Here is a 19,253-nt window from a genome sequence, read left to right as displayed (position 1 = left end):
ACCATATTGGGAAACTATTCTAATCCCTTGAGGGGATATTTTCTTGTTTGCTGAAAAACCATCTAAATAGTTATAAAAAATTCTGGAAAAATTTGACAACATTCATACAACACATATATACAACTTCACAAAATCTTAAGTCCAAACTCAACTCACACATCGAGATATAAAAAAGACAAATTCAGCGTATGAATAGTACCGTACTGTTTATATCTAAATTTGTCTTTTTTCGTTTCTCGATGTGTAGATCAAATTTGAACATGAATTTTGGTGGACTAGTAGGTATCATTATACTCTACATTGTCAATTTTTTTCAGATTTTTTCATAACTATTTGCATCGAATTTGAAAGAAAAAGATATACGAGGGGATATCCTCTCGAGGGATTAGAATCCACTCCCTAGGATATGAGCTTTTTTCTCAGTAGCGAAACAATATAATATTACGATCGATCGAGCTAGCGAGAGAGAAGCTTAGCACAAGTGGGAGTGGAATTGTTACTCGCTACTAGGCGAAAACGACGTGACGCCGATCGCCTCAGCTCCGGCAACTTGCTGATCTCGTATAAATGGCGAGCATGGCCGGAGATTCTAGCTGCCACACAAGCCGGGAACCAAACCCAAAGAGCAGTGTACACATATCACCTCACTGCTGCTGCACACATATATAGCCAGAGGCATATACAATTATTCTGCAGCTAATCACACAGCACAGTTAAGTAATCATCATTTATGGACGAGATCAGAAGCCTGATGCTGCAGCAAGGGTGGAGGAAGGGCCCGTGGACTGCGCTGGAGGACAGGCTCCTGACCGAGTACGTGCAGCAGCACGGCGAAGGCAGCTGGAACTCCGTGGCCAAGCTCACAGGTATCGTCGATCGAGCTGATCGATCATGTTCAGAATGTTTCAGCTCTGAACTTTTTGTTCAGAATCAAGATCAAAATTCAGTGATGTGCAGGGCTGAGGCGCAGCGGGAAGAGCTGCCGGCTGCGGTGGGTGAACTACCTCAGGCCGGACCTGAAGCGGGGGAAGATCACCCCCGACGAGGAGACCGTCATCCTCCAGCTGCACGCCATGCTCGGCAACAGGTATGGAGCTGTGTGGTGCATGACCTTGAGCCATTGCACACTGTAGCCTGCACTGTTCTACTGTGCTGGGTGCGTTGGTGCCTAATTAACCGTGGCGGTGGCGGTGCGTACGCGTGCAGATGGTCGGCGATCGCGCGGTGCCTGCCGGGGAGGACGGACAACGAGATAAAGAACTACTGGAGGACGCACTTCAAGAAGGCGAGGCCGTCGCGGCGTGCGCGGGCGCAGCTGCTGCACCAGTACCAGCTCCAGCAGCAGCAGCAGCATCGCCAGTATCTCCATAGCCTGAACCTTCTGCAGCAGCAGCAGCAGCAGCTTCAGCAACAGCATCAGCAACAGCAACAGCAGATGATGTTGCTGCAGGAGCAGGAGCAGCAGAGCCCGCAGGAGGAGGCAGCTGACGATTCCATGGTGATGATGATGATGAACGATCTCCAGAGCAAGGAGCGTTGCTGCACGGCGGTCTCGGTGGTGCCCGACGACTGCGTGCTCCCCGCCGATGATGATGCGATCTGGGACAGCCTCTGGAGGCTCGTCGACGGCGATGGCAGCGGCGGCGAAGGCTCGAGCGGGGGCGAGTACTGGGCTACTAGCTAAGCAGCTAGTAGAAGTGAAGCAGTGTAGAGTGTGGAAGTCTGGAAGAAGAGAGGTGTAGTGCAGGTTTCAGTTGCTGCAAGGATCGATCGATATTAGTGGCGGTACTTGCTAGTGTCAGGATCGTGCTTAGCTTAATTTTCCGACGCGATTAGCTCGCCATGGATCGTGTTTTGCATTTTCACCATGACCATGCATGCGAGTCCGGACTCTGTTCCCTGTCACAAAGTGAGTCTGGACTCTGCTCCCTGTCACAAAGTTTGCAACATCATCATGTAACTTTTGTATCCGATATACACTTCTGTTACTGAATTTACCTGTCAGATACATGCACTTCACACTACTTCAGTTCATGTTTTTAGTTTCAAGGGGAAAAATATCAAGAGCATCCAGCAGCAGCTCTCAGTTCTATGATTCTGACAAGACTGAAGATTTTGATTTCTAGCTTTGGGAAGGGATGAATCAGGTGATAAACATATGGCTGAAATGAGACTATCAGAAAACAAACACACATAGTTAACCAATCGAAAGTGTGAATGCAGCCAAGAGCTTACAAGCATCCTGGAACAACCCAAGGGAGAATTTTATGTACAAAATGAGAATTAATATAAAATGATGATGAGAAACAAATGAAATATCAGCATTCCTTTCACCTGTTTCAGCTATGCTGTTTATCATTCCCTTTCAAAGTTTACCCATGTACACCAAACTAGAGTATATACCCAAACATTTATAATGAATCTAATCCCATGCCCACTATAAATAATGGAAAAAGATCTGCAGAAAACAAACTAAAGAATTGGATATCTTCATTTCCCTAACACTTGGCTGGTTATTGCTAGAACTACATTATGATCAAGCAATATGGCGGGAGGTTGGGAGGTAGCTAGAGAAGGACTTTGAAGTAGCAACAGTTGAAGAACGGTTCAGCATTTCGACAACAGAGGGCAGGATAGTCTGCGAGCGCTGTAGCATATCAACCATGGATGGTGTCTGGTAAGTATTAATAAGGGTTGTGAGCTCTGTCGAGTCGCCACGTGCAGTTGCTCTTTGCCATGAGTGTGAGCTCAGGCCTGATAGCATGTAAGCCCTGCCTGATTCCTCGTACCTCTGCCGGCTCTCCACCCTATCCTGCATCTCCCTTAGCTCTTTGATTAATGCCAAGAACTGACTGTCTGAAGAGTGTGCTGCATGTAACTCCAGTATTCTCCTACGGCTTTCAAGGATTGACACGGCCTGAGAGAAAGAGCCATCCTCAGCCGCAGATCGAGCAGCAGACATGTCCTCTGTGGCTTGAACACGGTGCCATTCACGCTCAACCTCAGGTGACATTGTACAGTCAACACAATATGCAGGACGCTGAATAATCACTTCTTCACCGTCTAGCTGGACATTTTCCATAGTTATTGCATCTAGGTATGTGCATTTTGGTTTGATCAGCACAGTCTGTCCATGTGCGGCTGGGACATGTAGAGTGACCAGAAATCCCCTCTCTTCATCTGCATAGAGGTCACCAATATCAACCAATCCACTGCGTTCATTTCCAGCTACTTGACTTGCATAGCTGCCTGACTTGATGGAGGTAAGAGACACGCCTTCATCTATACACTCGATGCACAGCCGCATATCCTTAACTACAACGCTAAGGAGGCCACCCATACATTGAGCAAATGCATCTTGGATTGAGCCTTCAGCATCAATAAATGAAAATGTGCCATTAGATGTCTCAGCAATAGCATGCATGGCAGCCGAATCATGGTCTGTACCAAAACCAAAGGTGTGGATTTGCACATGATGACTTGTCCCAGGAAGGATTGAAGGGGGAACAAGTATACTGTAGTTTATATCAGCCTCACCAGATAGAAATGAATGGGTGTCTTGACCATCAGAAAGAAGAATTATGCTGCTAACAGGATTCTTCCGCCGACGATCCTTGACCACTTTAGCACCTTTCTTTAGCGCATCAGCAATGTTTGTGCCACCACTTGCGACAAGGGAACTAATGGCTTGCAAGGCTTGCTGCCGACCAGTTAAGGTCATTCGGCGAAGTGGAAAGAGCCTCTGTGCTGTAGATGAAAAGGCTACAACAGACAGGCGGTCATTGGGTCCAAGTGTTTGGATGACAAAACTCATGGCACGCTTAAGAAGTGAAAGTTTTATCCCCGACATGCTGCCACTGACATCAAGCACAGTCACAAGGTCAAGAGGTGCACGGGAGCTCACCGAGTCCAAGGACTTTGGAGCCTTCAGATGTATTAAGATAGCAAAGACCTTCCGTCTTTCTGATTTTTGTATGGCTGGAAATTCTGAATATGTCTTGATCTCAACTGAATTAGTAACTGCATTATGATCATCAACTGTTTCAGACTGAGGATCAATGTTCTCATCATCATTGAAAATGCTTGCCTCTGGAGTACGGAAGACAGCAAGTTGCTGTTGAAGGTTTCCACTATATCCGTGGGAAAGCCTGCGGACAACAGACATCTGCCCCTCATCCTGGGGCCAATTTACAGGGCTTACTCTAGCTCGTCCATATGCAGTGTCTGCAGGTTGAGTTCCTTGGAAGGGAAGTTCTTTCCACTCAGCACGACATACCGGGCAGACGTAATTGCCATGGTTGACATTTGAGGAGATGCAATGAAAATGGAATTCGTGGGAGCATTCAGCTGTGAACAAGGCCTGTCCTCCTGTCCGTATGCCACCAAGGCAAATGGCACATACCTTCTGAAATGAAGAGAGTAAACAAAAAAAAAAAGTTAGCATTGCTACCATCAGAGCTTTCATGGTAACATAAACTTCTGCCATTATCAACTATAAATTGTGCCTGAATATACATAAAGACTATCCTATTTATGTGTCATACGAAAGAAACATAAAGGAATCTGTGTGTCATATGACTGTACTATTTACGAATGTAAAATCTCTCAGGAGCACACAAGTAAAGGTGAAGAGTAGATACTTGATACAGCTTAATGAGAAAAGATAAGTGGCTTTGAACCACTATCCAAGGAAAAGAAAATTTAACATGTCAAAAGGAGGGAGCAAATGACTAAAAGGATGGCGATAAACTTGTCATGGACAAAGCTTAAGAACAAGAATTTACACGTTTTGACAATAGCGCAGGGATGGCTTACAATCCAACCTTCCTATAACAAGTGTAGTATGATCAATTTGTTTTCATGATTGATGAACCATTTTGGATGGAATGATTTGGAATTTGGATAGACACAGGTAGTTTCCGAATTGGAAAAATATGCACACACTGAAATGTGTATGCATGTGCAGCTTGGGAGTAATAAAATACTGAATGGTCAGTTGCAGCTGCAGCATAGATGACACAAGACCAGATTATAATATAACCCCCCCCCCCGGGGGGGGGGGGGTGATCTTTCAAAAAAAAAAAATGAAGGCTATTTCATCATGTGTATCGTTGTTCTAAAAACATGTGCACCGTCATCAAAAAGTAAATATTCTTCATTAGTCAATGTGACAAATCAAGTTGTATTTTCAACAACTACTGGGACCAAGTCAGATAAGATGATCCACCAACCAATCAAAATGCATGTTCTGGTCTGCAATGGGCTGAAGCAACACTTTCTCTTTGTTCGGGCACTGGTCTGAAGCCATTTATGCCAAAGATCGTTGTGCCAATAAATTCAAGTAAAACTTCAAAACAATGAAGAATATACATACAGCATTTGGAACAGTATTAACATGAACGATTTGAAAGAGGTGGCCATATTTACATATATTGCAAATTTACAGGTTTATCAAAAAAATGTTCTCAAAGAGAATTTACGCAACTACATGATTTTTAGACAAATCGGATAAAATCGATGCCCATATGCAAGTTTCAAATGGAAACTAAACATATCTAGAAAGGAGTGGAGAATAAAGAGATATTTTACCCTTTCAGGTAAGAGATGACACCCAGAAAAAGAATGTTCTCTCTCGCTATTGTGATCCACAATAGTTTTAGGACAAAAAATGAACTTGTCATACCCCTACGAAGATATTTTACCAACATGGAACCGAAATTCGCGATGTTTTATTTGACAACAAAAAAGAACCATCTAATATGCATTAATTAAAGCCGACACTTTTTCTCACATCTGCACACCATAAATCAAGAGCAATCGCAATCTAACATTACCAGAAGAGAGAATCTATTCTATACCACTGAGTTTGTTCGAGTTCAACGATTTGTCATCGACATTGTCTCCTTCTATAATATACCAGTGACTTTATCAATTGTTCTACAATACGCCATTGGGCTGGACACTATTTTCAAAAATACCCGAAATACCCTTATGTACATACAAGGTTACCAATTAATTTATCCTATTAGAAGTTTCAAAAAAAAATTTAAAAAATTATATGGCCTACTTACACAACATGGAAGTTTGTATAGAAGTTTCAAGTTTTTTACATTTATATTTTTTGTAAAAAAATATATAACTCATTTGTTATATGCTATATAAAATACATTTTATTGATGTTTTAAATATAAATCATCTTTCATACTCTACATAAGATATTTTTGTGCTATTATCTCTCGTATAAACAAATTTTCTCTCATATACCATATAAAAATATTATTTTCTAAAATCTAAATATACCAGAAAAAACTTGAAACATGTATAGAAACTTCCATGTTGTGTAACGAGGCCACTAAAAAATTTTATATTTTTTGAAACTTCTAATGAGATAAATCAATTGTTAATCTTGTATGTCTCTAAGGGTATTTTGGGTATTTTTGAAAAGAATGCCCAGCCCAATGGCGTATTATAGAACAATTAATAAAGTCATCGGTATATTATAGAAGGAAACAATGTCGATGGCAAATCGTTGAAGTCGATCAAACTCAGTGGTATAGAATAGATTCTCTCCCAGCGAGAAAGATAAACCTGACCTTCTTGCCCCAGCTCCCAGAGCTCGAAAGCCGCCGCACGGACACCGATGGCGACTTCAACTTCTCCTCCGGCACAGCACGCGCCGCCGCCGCCGCCGCAGGCGGTGGAGGCGGCGGAGGCGCCTCGTCTTCCGCCGGTGCATCCTCCACGGCCCTCTGCCGCGCCGGGAAGCGAATGCAGAGCCTGGTGGCGAGCGCGTGCTTGGCGCGATCCCACGCCGGCGCCATTGCTCACGATCCCTCAAAGGCGACTCCTTTTCGCACACCCAATCCTCGCTGCTGCTGTTGCTGCTCGACGGAGAAATCAAACTGGATCAGGATGGCAGGATTTGGGGGTGAATCGGCCTCCCCATCGCGGCGCAAGTTTCGCGGCGACCACGGACGCGTGCAGCGTGGTGCGTTGCCTTGGGTTTTCGTTGGTGGCGCTGCGAGTGCGAGGAAGAGCAAAAAGAATGGAGGATTATAACAAGCAGAAGATGAACGCGAACGACGGAGGGAATGAAGGGGAGGCAGAAATTTATGGGTGTTTAGACTTCCAATTATGCCCTTGTTTGACTGCAGCAGTAGTAGTAATAACGCTTTAATTTCTGTTTTTTTGTGTGTACCCCTAAATTGTTTGGGAGTTGACATTGGAGCATGACGGTATGAGCTGTTCACTTGTACAGGATAGATACATGCATCTTGACAGCCAAACCCGTCAGCATCTATGTATTGGTGATGTGAATGACGTTCTGGTTTTGTATTGTTCGTATTCGGGGTAAAATAGTAAAGTAAACACTATTACACATTCTTTTAGTAGGCAAGAGAGACTTTTAAGCCTAGGAAACGGGATCACAAGGAGAAAGATGACGGTTGACCGGTTAAATATGTCTTCGCTTTCGTTCGTAGGAAACAGTTGTTGTCAAACTTGTTATCCGTGTCGGTACGACACAGCCGTGCAGCGCTACCAAGTACATAATACCAAGCAATTAAATTCCCCGTAGACCCGTTGCATGGATAGTTGGATGCGCTCACGTCTCATCTTGGGTCGAAACTTCAACACAACGGTTTCGCCGCCGTACGTACGCCCGACCGCCACACCCGCGGGCCACAAGCAGGTTCACAGTTTCGACGAAAACCAATCGAATTCCACGAAATTTCGATGTTTCGACACGGGTCAGAATTAAGTTTGAATTGAAATTTCAAAGGTTAAACAATATATTTGGTTGAAATTCAATCGAAATTTATCAAAAACTGATCGAGATTTATCGAAAACCGTGATACTGATGTGGCTCGAAAAACCGTGATACCAATGTGGCTCGAAATTCAGTGGTGAACCGGTAATGTTAAACTCACGACGGTACGTACGTACGTGCCCATGTCCATGTCGTCGTCGCCTCCGATACGTCGCGGTCGCGCTCACGGTACTGCGCGCCGACGCGGTTGTCGCAACGGCGTCCCCGCCCATAGCCGCACCGAGACTCCGAGAAGCCGCGGCTACGCCTACGCACGCGCATGCACCGATTCCACCGATTTCGTTGGCGTCACGGCGTACGCCCACCCGCGCGCGCGGCGCGTCGGCAACTCGGCGTGGTGGCGTGCTGCCGTGCGTTGCCATGGCATGCACGGAGAGTGTGTAATACTTGCGGCTGCGTGGGATTTGGTCCAAGCGGCGCCGTCGTTTCACGCACTTTACACATACGGCTCCTCCGCTACGTCCGTCACCGCCGCTTTGCCCGTCACGTCGATGATATGCGGAGCGCTAGCGTACTCGCGCGTGCACGTGGTCGCGACGGTGAGCGTGAGAGTTGATAGGGACAACGGGTGCGCGCGACTGCGTGCGTCTACTGCATGCATCCATGTCGCTGTTTTACGTATCAGTACAGGTTTTCGTTTGATTTGTTGATGGAGTAATACACCAAGTTATAATGGTCGTCGTTGATTATCGTATAGATGATCCTGAGTTCAAACCACGTGGCTATGGAGAAAACGTGATCCGTACTCGCTGATCTAGATGTTTATTATACCATGATCTGGTCAAGGTTTGGGTGCTACCGAATAAAACAGGGTGTGTGCAGAAGCAGAGCTGTGGTCTGTGGATGGCCGAAAAGGCGTCGAGTTGGACTTGACATGAGCACACACAGGCACTGCACGTCTGCACCGCCCAGTTGAAAGTTCAGCTACAGCATTTGCAGATTCGAATCAACGTTCAACAGGGTCGTTCGAGAACCAGGAGAGACGTGTGCGGTGTGTGTGTCACAGCAACATGGTACCCGTTCGACACGAATTTTCAATGCACCAGCTGCTGAATAGATACAGTGTCACCAGCTGCTGAACATATACAGTTCTACTACTACTAGTAGTACTCCAGTAAACTGTACCAGTAGTACGAACTGTATTTATTCAGTGACCGATAACTGTTTTGCGCCCGTAATTTAACGCATTGAAATCAATCAACATGGACATGATTATGACTGAAAAATGCAAGTCAAATCTTATTTCAGAAACTGCAAGTCAAATGGTGACAGATACATGTCGCATGGTAGCATGGGCACAAAGTTATGCCTAACATTGCTAGAGATTTCTGGCGCGTACTGTTCTCCAGGATCTGGACGTGGAAGTGCGACCAGTGCTTAAGTAGGAATTAGCACTCTCTTTGAAATCCAACAATTAGCAAACAGCTCATAAATCTTTCGCATCCAGCTATGCAGCAGCTGATACATAAATAGGCCAATTGGTTAGTAACAGAACAGGATCCTATGCATGAAAAAAAATATATGATGAAATATGCATGAAAAAAAATACGGTGAAAACTACAACACATATAGTGGAAACCTGAAAACTATCGTTGGATAAAAAAATAGATGTTTGAGATTCATTCACGTCATCACGAGGAAAAATTTTACTAGTAAATTTACTCATGTATAAAAAATCTGCACCATATATTTTTCCCCCTATGCATTAGAGTAGAAAATGTATAGAAACTACAGAATGGTGCATTAAGCTATGTTTTGTGCCGTTCGCCCTGCATCCAATGGTTGAAAAATATATAATGTAAGCCACATATATAATGAAAATCTGAAAACTACCATTGAATAAAAAATGAATGTTTGAGTTTCGTGCATGTCACCATGAGTAAATCTATAAGTAAAATTTTTACCCGTGATGACATGGACGAATCGTTCATTTCTTTTTATCCAACCGTAGTTTCTAGATTTTCACTACATATGTAATTCCCACCGAATATTTAACTGAATTGAAAGTAACTCCGAAGCGCACCAGAACGGTAAAAATCACAAATGGAAAAAGATGTTCAGTCCGACAGAAGGACTGAAGAATTGTATACACTCCAGATGCTACTATGTGGCCATTTCAACCGAGTTTAAAGAAGGACCAGCTTAGCCAGTTAGCCTGGTTCAAACATGGCGGCTCCAGCAGCAGAAAGAACAGGATGCCTCGCTGAGAAACTCGCCCAAAACCACATGTTTCCCGGCGCGCCCGCGGTTGGTGGGGATGAGTGGATGTTTCAGTGTGTTTTGAACGATCGTGGTGTGGATTAAAATTGTTCATACTTCGTTCTCTTTCTCGGCCACCCAGTCTGGTTGTTGGTTAATTGGGGTGTCAACCATGAAGTTTGGTGGCGTGGGAGTTGGTCTCGTTCATCCGGAGAATGTTCATGTTCAGTCGCCGTCTCGCCGATGGCCCGACGTTATTTGCCAGCCGGTTGACTACCATTGCCGGCATGTTTTTTTATTAATGAACCGTTACAAGACAGTGCTAATTTCATTAAATAGATTAGAAGAAAAATTGTATAACGCATACGAAATATTTATATAAAGGAAAAAAGAGTGAGTCCTAAAAGACTACTTCAGGCTACAAAGGCCCTTTGCTCTAGCCAAGGTCTAAGTTTCTGCCTCCTCTTTGATCTTGGTAACCAAATTTGTTGCTGATAGCTCTTTGTGTCTGAACACCAGTTGATTTCGCTATTTTCATATTTCCTAAGAAATCAAGAGGATAAGGCTAAACAAGCCATTTTTTTCACCCCTGGAGTGAAAGCCAGGTTCGACCATCACTCGTGGACTGTCATATGGTTACTCTAGTTTGTTGGTTTGATTTGATCGCATGCCGTCCAGGAAGAAATCAAACTATCGTTCGTATCTTTCGGCTAGCTCTCCATTTTTCTCATCATGGATGTTTCAATCGAGAGATAGGTGCACTTTTCAATGCACTGCATTAAGGAAGGTTGAGATTTGAGACAATGTGTCTTGACTTGCCGTGTCACCACCAAGCGAAAAATACTTTCGTACAGTCACCACCAGCGTGATTAGTTCGCGAAAAGAAAACTTTTAGATGTCACATTGAATGCTTAACCAGATATCGTAAGGGGCTTTCAGACACGAACGAAAAAACTAATTTCATAATTCGCCTAGAAACCGCAAGACGAATATTTTAAGCATAATTAAGCTGTCATTAAAGCATGTGGGTTACTGTAGTACTTATGGCTAATAATTGACTAATTAGGCTCAAAAGATTCGTCTCGCGATTTCTGTGTAAATTGTGCAATTAGTTTTTTTATCTATATTTAATACTCAATTCATATGTCCAAAGATTCGATGTGATGTTTTTGGAAAAAAAATTGGGAACTAAGGCCTGGTTTAGTTCCAATTTTTTTAAAAAAAAATTGTTAAAATAGATCAATATATGATATATCTTTTCATAAACATGAGAGTTAAAATTTAACTTATACAATTCAAAATAAAAATAACAAATTTGACTGTGAATTACGCGTTCTATTCATAGTCAAATTTGTTATTTTTGTTTCTACTTGTATAAGTTGAATTTAAATTTGTATGTTTGTGAGGTAACATATCACATATTAATCTATTCTACTAATTTCTTTTTCAAATTTTTTGATGATTTTTTAAATGACATGAAAAATGAGGAGATATTCCCTTAAGGGATGACTTGATTTTTACTACTGGTGCTAATTACACGAACTACTCCCACATTTTTTTTTTGCGGGACGAACTACTCCTACATGAAGAGAGATAAAGAGCTAGCTATAGATTGGCTGGAAAAAAAAAAGGCACGTAGCCACTAGCCACACTGCCAAATGCTATATCTTCTACAAACTTGATCAATATTGATGATGTTTGAATTAGAAATAAGTTAAAACGTATTATAATATAATACAGAGAATACTTTTTATTAATTATGGTTTTACTAAGTCGATCTGTTAAGATAAAAAAAATGATGCTTAAATCAATCTTCTTCATTTTTTCCTTAAAATATTATGCTGAAGTGATTAGATATTTAAATAGTGTTAGAGCATGTAATCGGTTTTTTTTTCCGACCCTACATGTACAAAATATTTTAGATTGATATTTTGATGAATCATCGAAACGCAGAAAAAAAGATGATTTATTCATTTATCTCTGCAAACGCAGAACTAAATCCTAATAAGATGTACTTTCAAATGTAGATTGTTTTTAAAGAAATTTTATGGAAATCAAACTAATTTATATAGAACAACTATTTTCTTCTTTTTTTTTAAAAAAAAAAGAAGTGTACAACTGTACCCTATGCACAGGATTTAAGATATCAAGCGCGTCAACTGACGCGTCTATTTTGTTTTTAAAAGATCGCAGGGAGCACGAGGTAAAATAAAAATGACTAGTATCAGCATTAAGCTTTTGGCAAGAACTTCCACTGAATCAAATGAACAACACAGTTTTTTCATAGCACGGAAATGGATATTTAGCCTTTTCACTCACTCTTACATGAGACACAACACCTGACATCTGCATACTCGAATCCATCTAACTGAAACACACACACACCAAGTGATATAGCTAACAATCCTTCTCCAGCAAACTCGATCCTCGATCAAGCTGTGCTAACCGTGTGCGGTTCGACGATGGCCGTGCCATTCTGAAACGTAGAATTGTCCGCCGTGCCGCCAGAGTCGCCACCGGCAGTACTGCCAGTGGCAGTCGACCAGGTGAACTTGTCATCGATCCCCGCGTGGTACAGCAGCGCCCAGAGGTGCGTGATGAACTCGCCGCCGTCGCCGAGCCCCTTCTCGTGGGCGCTGACGCTCCCGGACGGCGCGAGCGATATCAGCAGCTCCGACCAGAACTCCGCCAGCTCCGTCCAATCCACACGGCCGCGGGCCTTGAGCTTGTCCGCGAGTGCCTCGCCTTTCCTCATCATCATATTATCGTCCCCGCTACCGCTGCCGCTGCCCCTGGCGGCGGCTGCTTCTTGGACCAACGTCTTGCAGGTGTACCTCACCGAGTTGTTGCCGACCGATCCCAGCAGCTTCGGCTTGTAGAACAACAGGTAGGCGCAGTACTTGGACAGCCGGGTGGCCACCTCGTAGCTCTTGCGCTGACTCTCATCCACCAGTTTCTGAAGGTGGCACGTCGCGACGTGCCACACGACGATGGTCTCGATCGCCGTCGGGTGCCGACCGTATCGCTGCAGCATGCTTGCTGTCCTGGGCAGAGGCTTACCTTGAGTCAACTCCGTCTTGTTCGCCATGAGCGTCTGACATATTGCCTTCTTCACCTCGTCTGGAACTCGGATAGTCTTACCTTTCATGATGCGGTACTCGCCGTCGTTGTTGAGCAGGACGAACGATCTCACGGCGTGGTACACCTTGATGACGCACGTCGGGATGCACCCTCTCTTTGCCCCGTAGACAAGGTTGAACTGTCCCAGGGAGTTGCCGATTGGCTCGGCGATATTGCCGCAGCACACCAACCATATAATACGGTCGAGGAGATAGCATCGCCCGTACCGATTCCGGACGTATTCAGAGATAACCATAACCTGTAAACGTAGAGTTCAGGGGAAATTATTAGTTGGGAACTTGGGATCTGGGAAACGCTAATGAAAATGCACGAGAAAATTGTTCTCAAGTGATAGTGCTTTCTCTGCTTACAAGTTACAAACAACTACTCCCTCCGTTTCTAAATATATGATGTCGTTGACTTTTTTTAAATATGTTTAACCGTTCATCTTATTAAAAATATTTTAGTAATTATTATTTCTTTTCCTATCATTTGATTCTTTGTTAAATATACTTATACATATACATATAGTTTTACATATTTTACAAAAGTTTTTAAATAAGTCGAACGGTCAAACATATGTTAAAAAGTTAATGGTGTCAAATATTTAGAAATGGATGGACTATTAGGCTTTTAAAGATGCTCCATACTGTAAGAACATGCGTTAAAGTACATGAGTATTTTCCAATTTCAATACACCTTTTAAGGAAAAATAAGAACAAAATGTTCTACACCTTAAAACAGACCTCTGCTCTATCAATATATATGAGACAAAGCTTTTGCCCTCTTTTTTTTTAAAATAAATTCTATACCTCATCGCTGTGATAGACTGAGATCGCTTCATCTTTAAGATCTCTTATCAAAAAGCCATATTAATTTTCCATATCCATATAGCATCGAACCTTAAGGTTTCAGAACCCTCCTTTTTTTCTAGTCTTCAAAAATGGAAACTTCTCTACAATTTGTTTAAAATGCACCAAACAAATTCCCTTGAGGATGTTTTAGTACCCAATTTCTAAGAGAAGGGATACCTACTGAAAATCACTTCAACAAATTCGTTCAAAATTTAAGAAAAAATGTAAGGTTTTGAACTCAAAAGATTTTCCAAGAGATATGCTTATTTGGAGGCATACTATAAATTGCGATTGATTAATCTAACATCTCACGTTTTTCTTATAAGCTCTTGGTCAATCAACTCAAACTGAAACAGTATTATACACTTGCCTTGCTACTTTATGATCGATTGATCAGGGGCGCGTATCCTCACTAATAATTTAATGATGATAATTAATTACTACTTTTTAGTATTGCCCACGTGACAGCTTGTAAAGAGTATTTCCAGTTTAAAAAAACACCGCTCACAACAGTCACTACTGAAGTCTAAGATGCGGACGATTTATAATGCAGATAGCCAACCAAACAAAGCCGTTGTCTTGTTATTTTATATAAAATGAATCTTTTGGCCACAGATAGACAAACTTTGTCCATATGAAATGATATTAAATCATCTGAATATTATAGTGCAATTATAGCAAATCCATTTCCGAAAATCCTTGGAAGCTACAGTAGCTAGGAATTGCTCCTCTGTCCCATATAATTCGTCTTTCCCTCACCCATTTATCCCACAAATATACTTCATTTTTAAAGCGATTAATGTGTTGGGACTTAATAAAGTTGAGAACATTGTAATTTAGTAAAGTTGGGGACAAATGTATTAGGATTTAATAATAAAGGATATTTTATTCTTTTTAAACTTTATATTGATACATGTAAGATGGATTAGGAATAAAGTTTTTTTAGGAGAGTTAGTAGCAAGTTACCTTGGTCCAGTTCGAGGAGAGATGCATGGAGAACTCGCAGATGTCCATGGCCGTAACCATGCTCACGATACCAAATGTGATGGACAGATCCACATTCTTGCCATGGACCAAATTGGCCGAGCTCCCGCGAGGAACCCGGTAATGCAGGATCGCCGACACTATGATCCATATCGACACGCCGAGCGTCGCCGCGAACAGCACGACGCTGACCACCGGGAAGCCGCAGCTGAACAAGATGGGGTACTTGGTGAAGCTGATGTCTCTCGCAAACCCGAGCTCTGCACGGATAACTCGAAACGTCCGCTCCTCGTCGATGTCGCTCGTGATGAGGCCGTTGAAGACGAGCTTCCGCGCCTTCCGCAGCTCGCTCTTCGTTGCCTCAACGCCGGCGAACTTCCGCCTCAGCAGCTTGCAGAGGGCGAAGGACAAGCAGACGTCCTTCAGCTTGTAGCGGCCCTTCTTATCAGGCCCGAGCAGATTCCCTGGGTATTCCCACACCTTGGCGACGGTGACCGTGTGGGTCACCGGTTTCAACTCTGGCTCGTAGATCCCCCGGGTTGTGTTCTTCTCTCCATCCAACTTGGAGTCGCCGACGATGAGGTAGTTGTAATTCTTCATGTGGAAGCCCTGCTCGCCAGCTTCAACGTCTGTCGATGTACTACCGCTAAACTCGTGCTCACCTGCAGCTTCAGTGTCTGTACTGCTCTCCGACGACGACTGCTGATCATTACTGCTCTCCGACAGCTTGTGCTCGTGCTTCATGTAGTGCGCGACGCGGCTGATGTTCCCGTCGCCGTACCTTTTGTTGGCGATCTTGAACCGGACGATCCGCTCCAAGAACTTGGCGACCATGAGCGCCCAGAGCGCCCAGAGAGGGTACCGGAACTGCGAGGCATTGGAGTAGTACCGGACGTAGAGGCCGAGCACCACAATGTTGCTGCAGCGCGTGAACTCGTGGACGGCGAGGTCGGAGAGGCGGGCGGAGACGCCGTAGCCGGAGATGGTGTAGACGCCCTCGTAGCCGGCGAGGAGGAGGATGCCCCAGAGGAGGTAGAGGTCGTTGCGGAACGGCATGGAGAGCAGCATGGCGAACATGCTGACGAGGAACCGGGTCACCGGCTGCGTGACGGCGAAGAGGAACCCCTTGATCAGGTGGCTGGAGCTCCACAGCCGGTGCCGCGACGCCGTCAGGAAGTAGGCCAGCGCCAGCGCCACCGCCACGAAGCAAGCCTTGGTCTCCACGATGATTCGCAGCGCCTCCACCGAGACCAGCCCGTCCACATTGTTGCAGCGCTGGTACTTGAGTGCCGGCGGTGGCGCCATTTCTGCCGGAGTGGATGCCATTGCAGTGTGAGCTTATTAGCTCCCAGCTGAGGAAATGGATATTATACTGCGTGTACAAGTGACTGTCAGTCTGGCATGCTGGATATATGTACACTGACGGAATGACAGAAACCATAGCACATTGTTTAGTTAACTGCTCCATCTAGTTATCCGTAATAACCAATCTCTCCTAGTGAAAGGTAAATCCCCAAATATCACCTGGTTGATCCACGTAAGCAAAGAAATATGAACCATCCTATAAATAAAAGCAGAGGGAGAAAACTGTACGATCATATCTATATGTCGGAGATGTTTTTACTAATATTTTGATACGTCACTTTGAGTCAATTTTTAAGTTCGCTCACTTTTAAAAATATAGATCTGTGTTTGATTTGGATTTAAACTTATTTGCTTTTAAAAATACAAAAGGAGTCCTATAAGAAATCTCTTTAAAATCCCGCATGCTAACTTGAGATGAAAGTCAGACTCCTAATTGTAGCTTATGATTTTCTAAAAAAAATATCCAAGCAAATTTTCACAGTGAATTTTACCCTAACTAAACCGTATAGTAAAAATAAAATTAAAATAACATTCACCCCGTTGTAACGCACCGGTATTTTTTCTATTCGTGAAATTTTTTTAAAAAATATTAAGTTCTGAAGCTTTCTAGTTTCCAGCGCCTCCTCTGCAAGAGGGATAGAGAGCAAATAAAAAAAAAAAACCTACAGTGTTTAGGATGGATACCAACAGAGTAGTGCTCGTCTTGGAGTCTTGGGTTTCTTTGACCAGACGTGGACCTCAACAACATGAGCAGATGGACTCATTGGTCATCTACTCCCCTGCAAATCCTATATCTGGCATGTATGTGGGTGAATGCGAACGTGGGCTATGGGAAAACCATGTTTTCTTTTCTTAATACACTCTATTATTAAACCATACTATTAGTTCCACACTAGAAAAATATGCGTTTCTCTTAAAAAAAACTAAAATATACGTTTCTCTTAAAAAAAAACTTTCCTCTACACCACTTATTTAAAGCTATTGTTAAATTTATTTGTTTAAATATTTAATTTATCATTACAATCAAATAGATAATTCATGGTAATTAATAATCCACTGAATAATCGAAATCAATTTGTACCTTAATCTCACTATAACCGGGTCCAATTCATCACGTGTTTAGGGCCATTATAACCCCTAGCCGAGAGAGCAATGAAGATTGGAGAGAGATACGTTAGCCATAGAGATGAGTATTTGAGATAGTAGTCATAAGTGAGTGAGTAGATATTTTTTACATGGTGTATTTATTTTTAAAAAATATATATATGTAAAAGTAGGCCCTCACCTTTAGAATTTTGCCATGGTATCAACGTACTAAAATTTGACACTGGCATATCAACAGAAAATATCGTTGTAAATATATTTATAAGGGAGCAGTACCGCAAAGGATCTGGATTGCTTCACCACTGTATAAGTCATTGCTTTCCGTCAATCTATGTGCTAAATAACAATAAAATCACAAAAGCAAATTTTTTACATGATATCGTGACTTTGTTGTTTGAACTCCTAGACACGACAAAAGTGTTGTTATTTTGGAAATACACTTTTAAAATATGGTTATGTGCTGTTAAACCTTCACGATCATTAAAAAATATATTTCTGATAGAATAGAATAGTGAAATAGTGTGCAAGATAAAAAATAAAAAAAAACTCTTAGACCCACCTGTCATATTCTACATCTTCCTTCGTAGTTCGTACACACACCCTAACCTTCACTCCGTGCGACGGAGGCAGACCACATGGTGGCCGGCACGCGTCTATTTGCACTGGTTGGTGCATCATTAACTGTGTATGATTGTCGTTTACGCTCTGACGCGCAGGTCTTTTTAATTCAAGAGCAGGGATGCAGCTAGAAGCTTCTAATTGAGGTGCTATTCTGAATGACTTTCCCTGTCCATAGTCTTTAATTTCATACTCTTACCACGCGCCGGTTGGGACTCCAATTAACGTACGTAGGTATTGTTGGTTCTCTTGGAGATGCATAAATTGGTTATTTTTTTTATTTTTTATGAGATTTGAGACTTTCCTCTATAAAAAAAAAGCAAACAGACTGGTAGAAAAAAATTACTGGAATAATATTCACTTCCGTATAACACACGGTAATATTACCCACTGGAGATTATTTAGTCGGGCGTATTTTACAATATAAAGTTAAATTGAGTGGTGTAAGATATATGCATGTGGATATCATGTAGCCCAATCAAAGGCCAACATAACTACCGGGTTGAGATTAGTAGATTAGTATAAAGGCACATGTATATACGACTGTAAAGATATGCAAAGAGACTTTAAAACAAAACATTTTCTAAAAACATCATTAAAATGTCAGAATTTTGACTTAGGATAAAAATTAAAATGAATTATAAGCTGAAATGGAGGGATATAGTGAAATCCATTGTGTTTTAATACATTTTAAGCAGCATGAAATCAATTTGCCCATTTAGCAATCAACCAATAGCTAGGATTCACTATACCAGTAAATTAGCAAGAAATACATATGATTAATTACTATTTTTTTTAAGGATCTGAGGGCATCAACGTGATCAAGGTGCTTAGCATTTACCACTAGTTTTAACTTGTACAAAATCGTTATTTTTAAAACTTTCCTCCCTCAGGTTACCTAAACGAGTTCTATATCGATTAGTACAATCATTATTTTCGTTAAAGTTTAAGTAAATAGGAGCTTATGAATACCTGATTGATAGGCCTATGACCTATGTTCTAACCTACTCCCTCCGGTTTCATCATTATTGGCCTTTTGAAAGAGGTTAATGTTAAGCTTTTATAATTTTAACTCTCAATAAAGACTCTAAAATAACATATATATAGATTTGTTTAACAAAATACAATAATATAAATAAAATTTATTTATTTATTGTCCATATTAAATAGAAAATCATAGT

At 42.2% G+C, this 19,253-nt stretch overlaps 3 protein-coding genes across 4 annotated transcripts; 1 reads left to right on the top strand and 2 right to left on the bottom strand.

The window, feature by feature from the left end:
• The first annotated feature begins 614 nt into the window (after positions 1 to 614).
• LOC127768134 (transcription factor WER-like) lies at positions 615 to 1,992 on the top strand. Its single transcript, XM_052293665.1, has 3 exons — positions 615 to 866; positions 958 to 1,087; positions 1,207 to 1,992. The coding sequence occupies exons 1-3, from the start codon at positions 731 to 733 to the stop codon at positions 1,682 to 1,684; spliced, it is 744 nt and encodes a 247-aa protein (XP_052149625.1). The 5' UTR covers positions 615 to 730; the 3' UTR covers positions 1,685 to 1,992.
• Positions 1,993 to 2,246: 254 nt separating this feature from the next.
• Positions 2,247 to 7,116, bottom strand: LOC127765110 (E3 ubiquitin-protein ligase WAV3-like). 2 transcript variants are annotated; one of them, XM_052289940.1, is made up of 2 exons: positions 6,594 to 7,116; positions 2,247 to 4,402 (listed from the first exon to the last, which is right to left on the bottom strand). In XM_052289940.1, the coding sequence occupies exons 1-2, from the start codon at positions 6,819 to 6,821 to the stop codon at positions 2,537 to 2,539; spliced, it is 2,094 nt and encodes a 697-aa protein (XP_052145900.1). In that variant the 5' UTR covers positions 6,822 to 7,116; the 3' UTR covers positions 2,247 to 2,536. The 2 variants fall into 2 exon arrangements, with proteins under 2 accessions (XP_052145900.1, XP_052145899.1); XM_052289939.1 differs by having other exon boundaries at positions 2,247 to 4,405; positions 6,594 to 7,114.
• A 5,158-nt stretch (positions 7,117 to 12,274) lies between these two features.
• On the bottom strand, positions 12,275 to 16,311 carry LOC127768503 (uncharacterized). The gene is made up of 3 exons (XM_052294095.1): positions 15,710 to 16,311; positions 14,968 to 15,625; positions 12,275 to 13,406 (listed from the first exon to the last, which is right to left on the bottom strand). Exons 1-3 carry the CDS (start codon positions 16,309 to 16,311, stop codon positions 12,459 to 12,461), a joined length of 2,208 nt encoding a protein of 735 aa, XP_052150055.1. The 3' UTR covers positions 12,275 to 12,458.
• Between the last annotated feature and the right edge of the window lie 2,942 nt (positions 16,312 to 19,253).

Source organism: Oryza glaberrima, chromosome 3 (genome assembly GCF_000147395.1).
Source record: "Oryza glaberrima chromosome 3, OglaRS2, whole genome shotgun sequence".
NCBI lineage: Eukaryota > Viridiplantae > Streptophyta > Magnoliopsida > Poales > Poaceae > Oryza > Oryza glaberrima.
The sequence above is the reverse complement of the archived record's forward strand: the minus strand, read 5'-3'. Positions and strand labels throughout refer to the sequence as shown.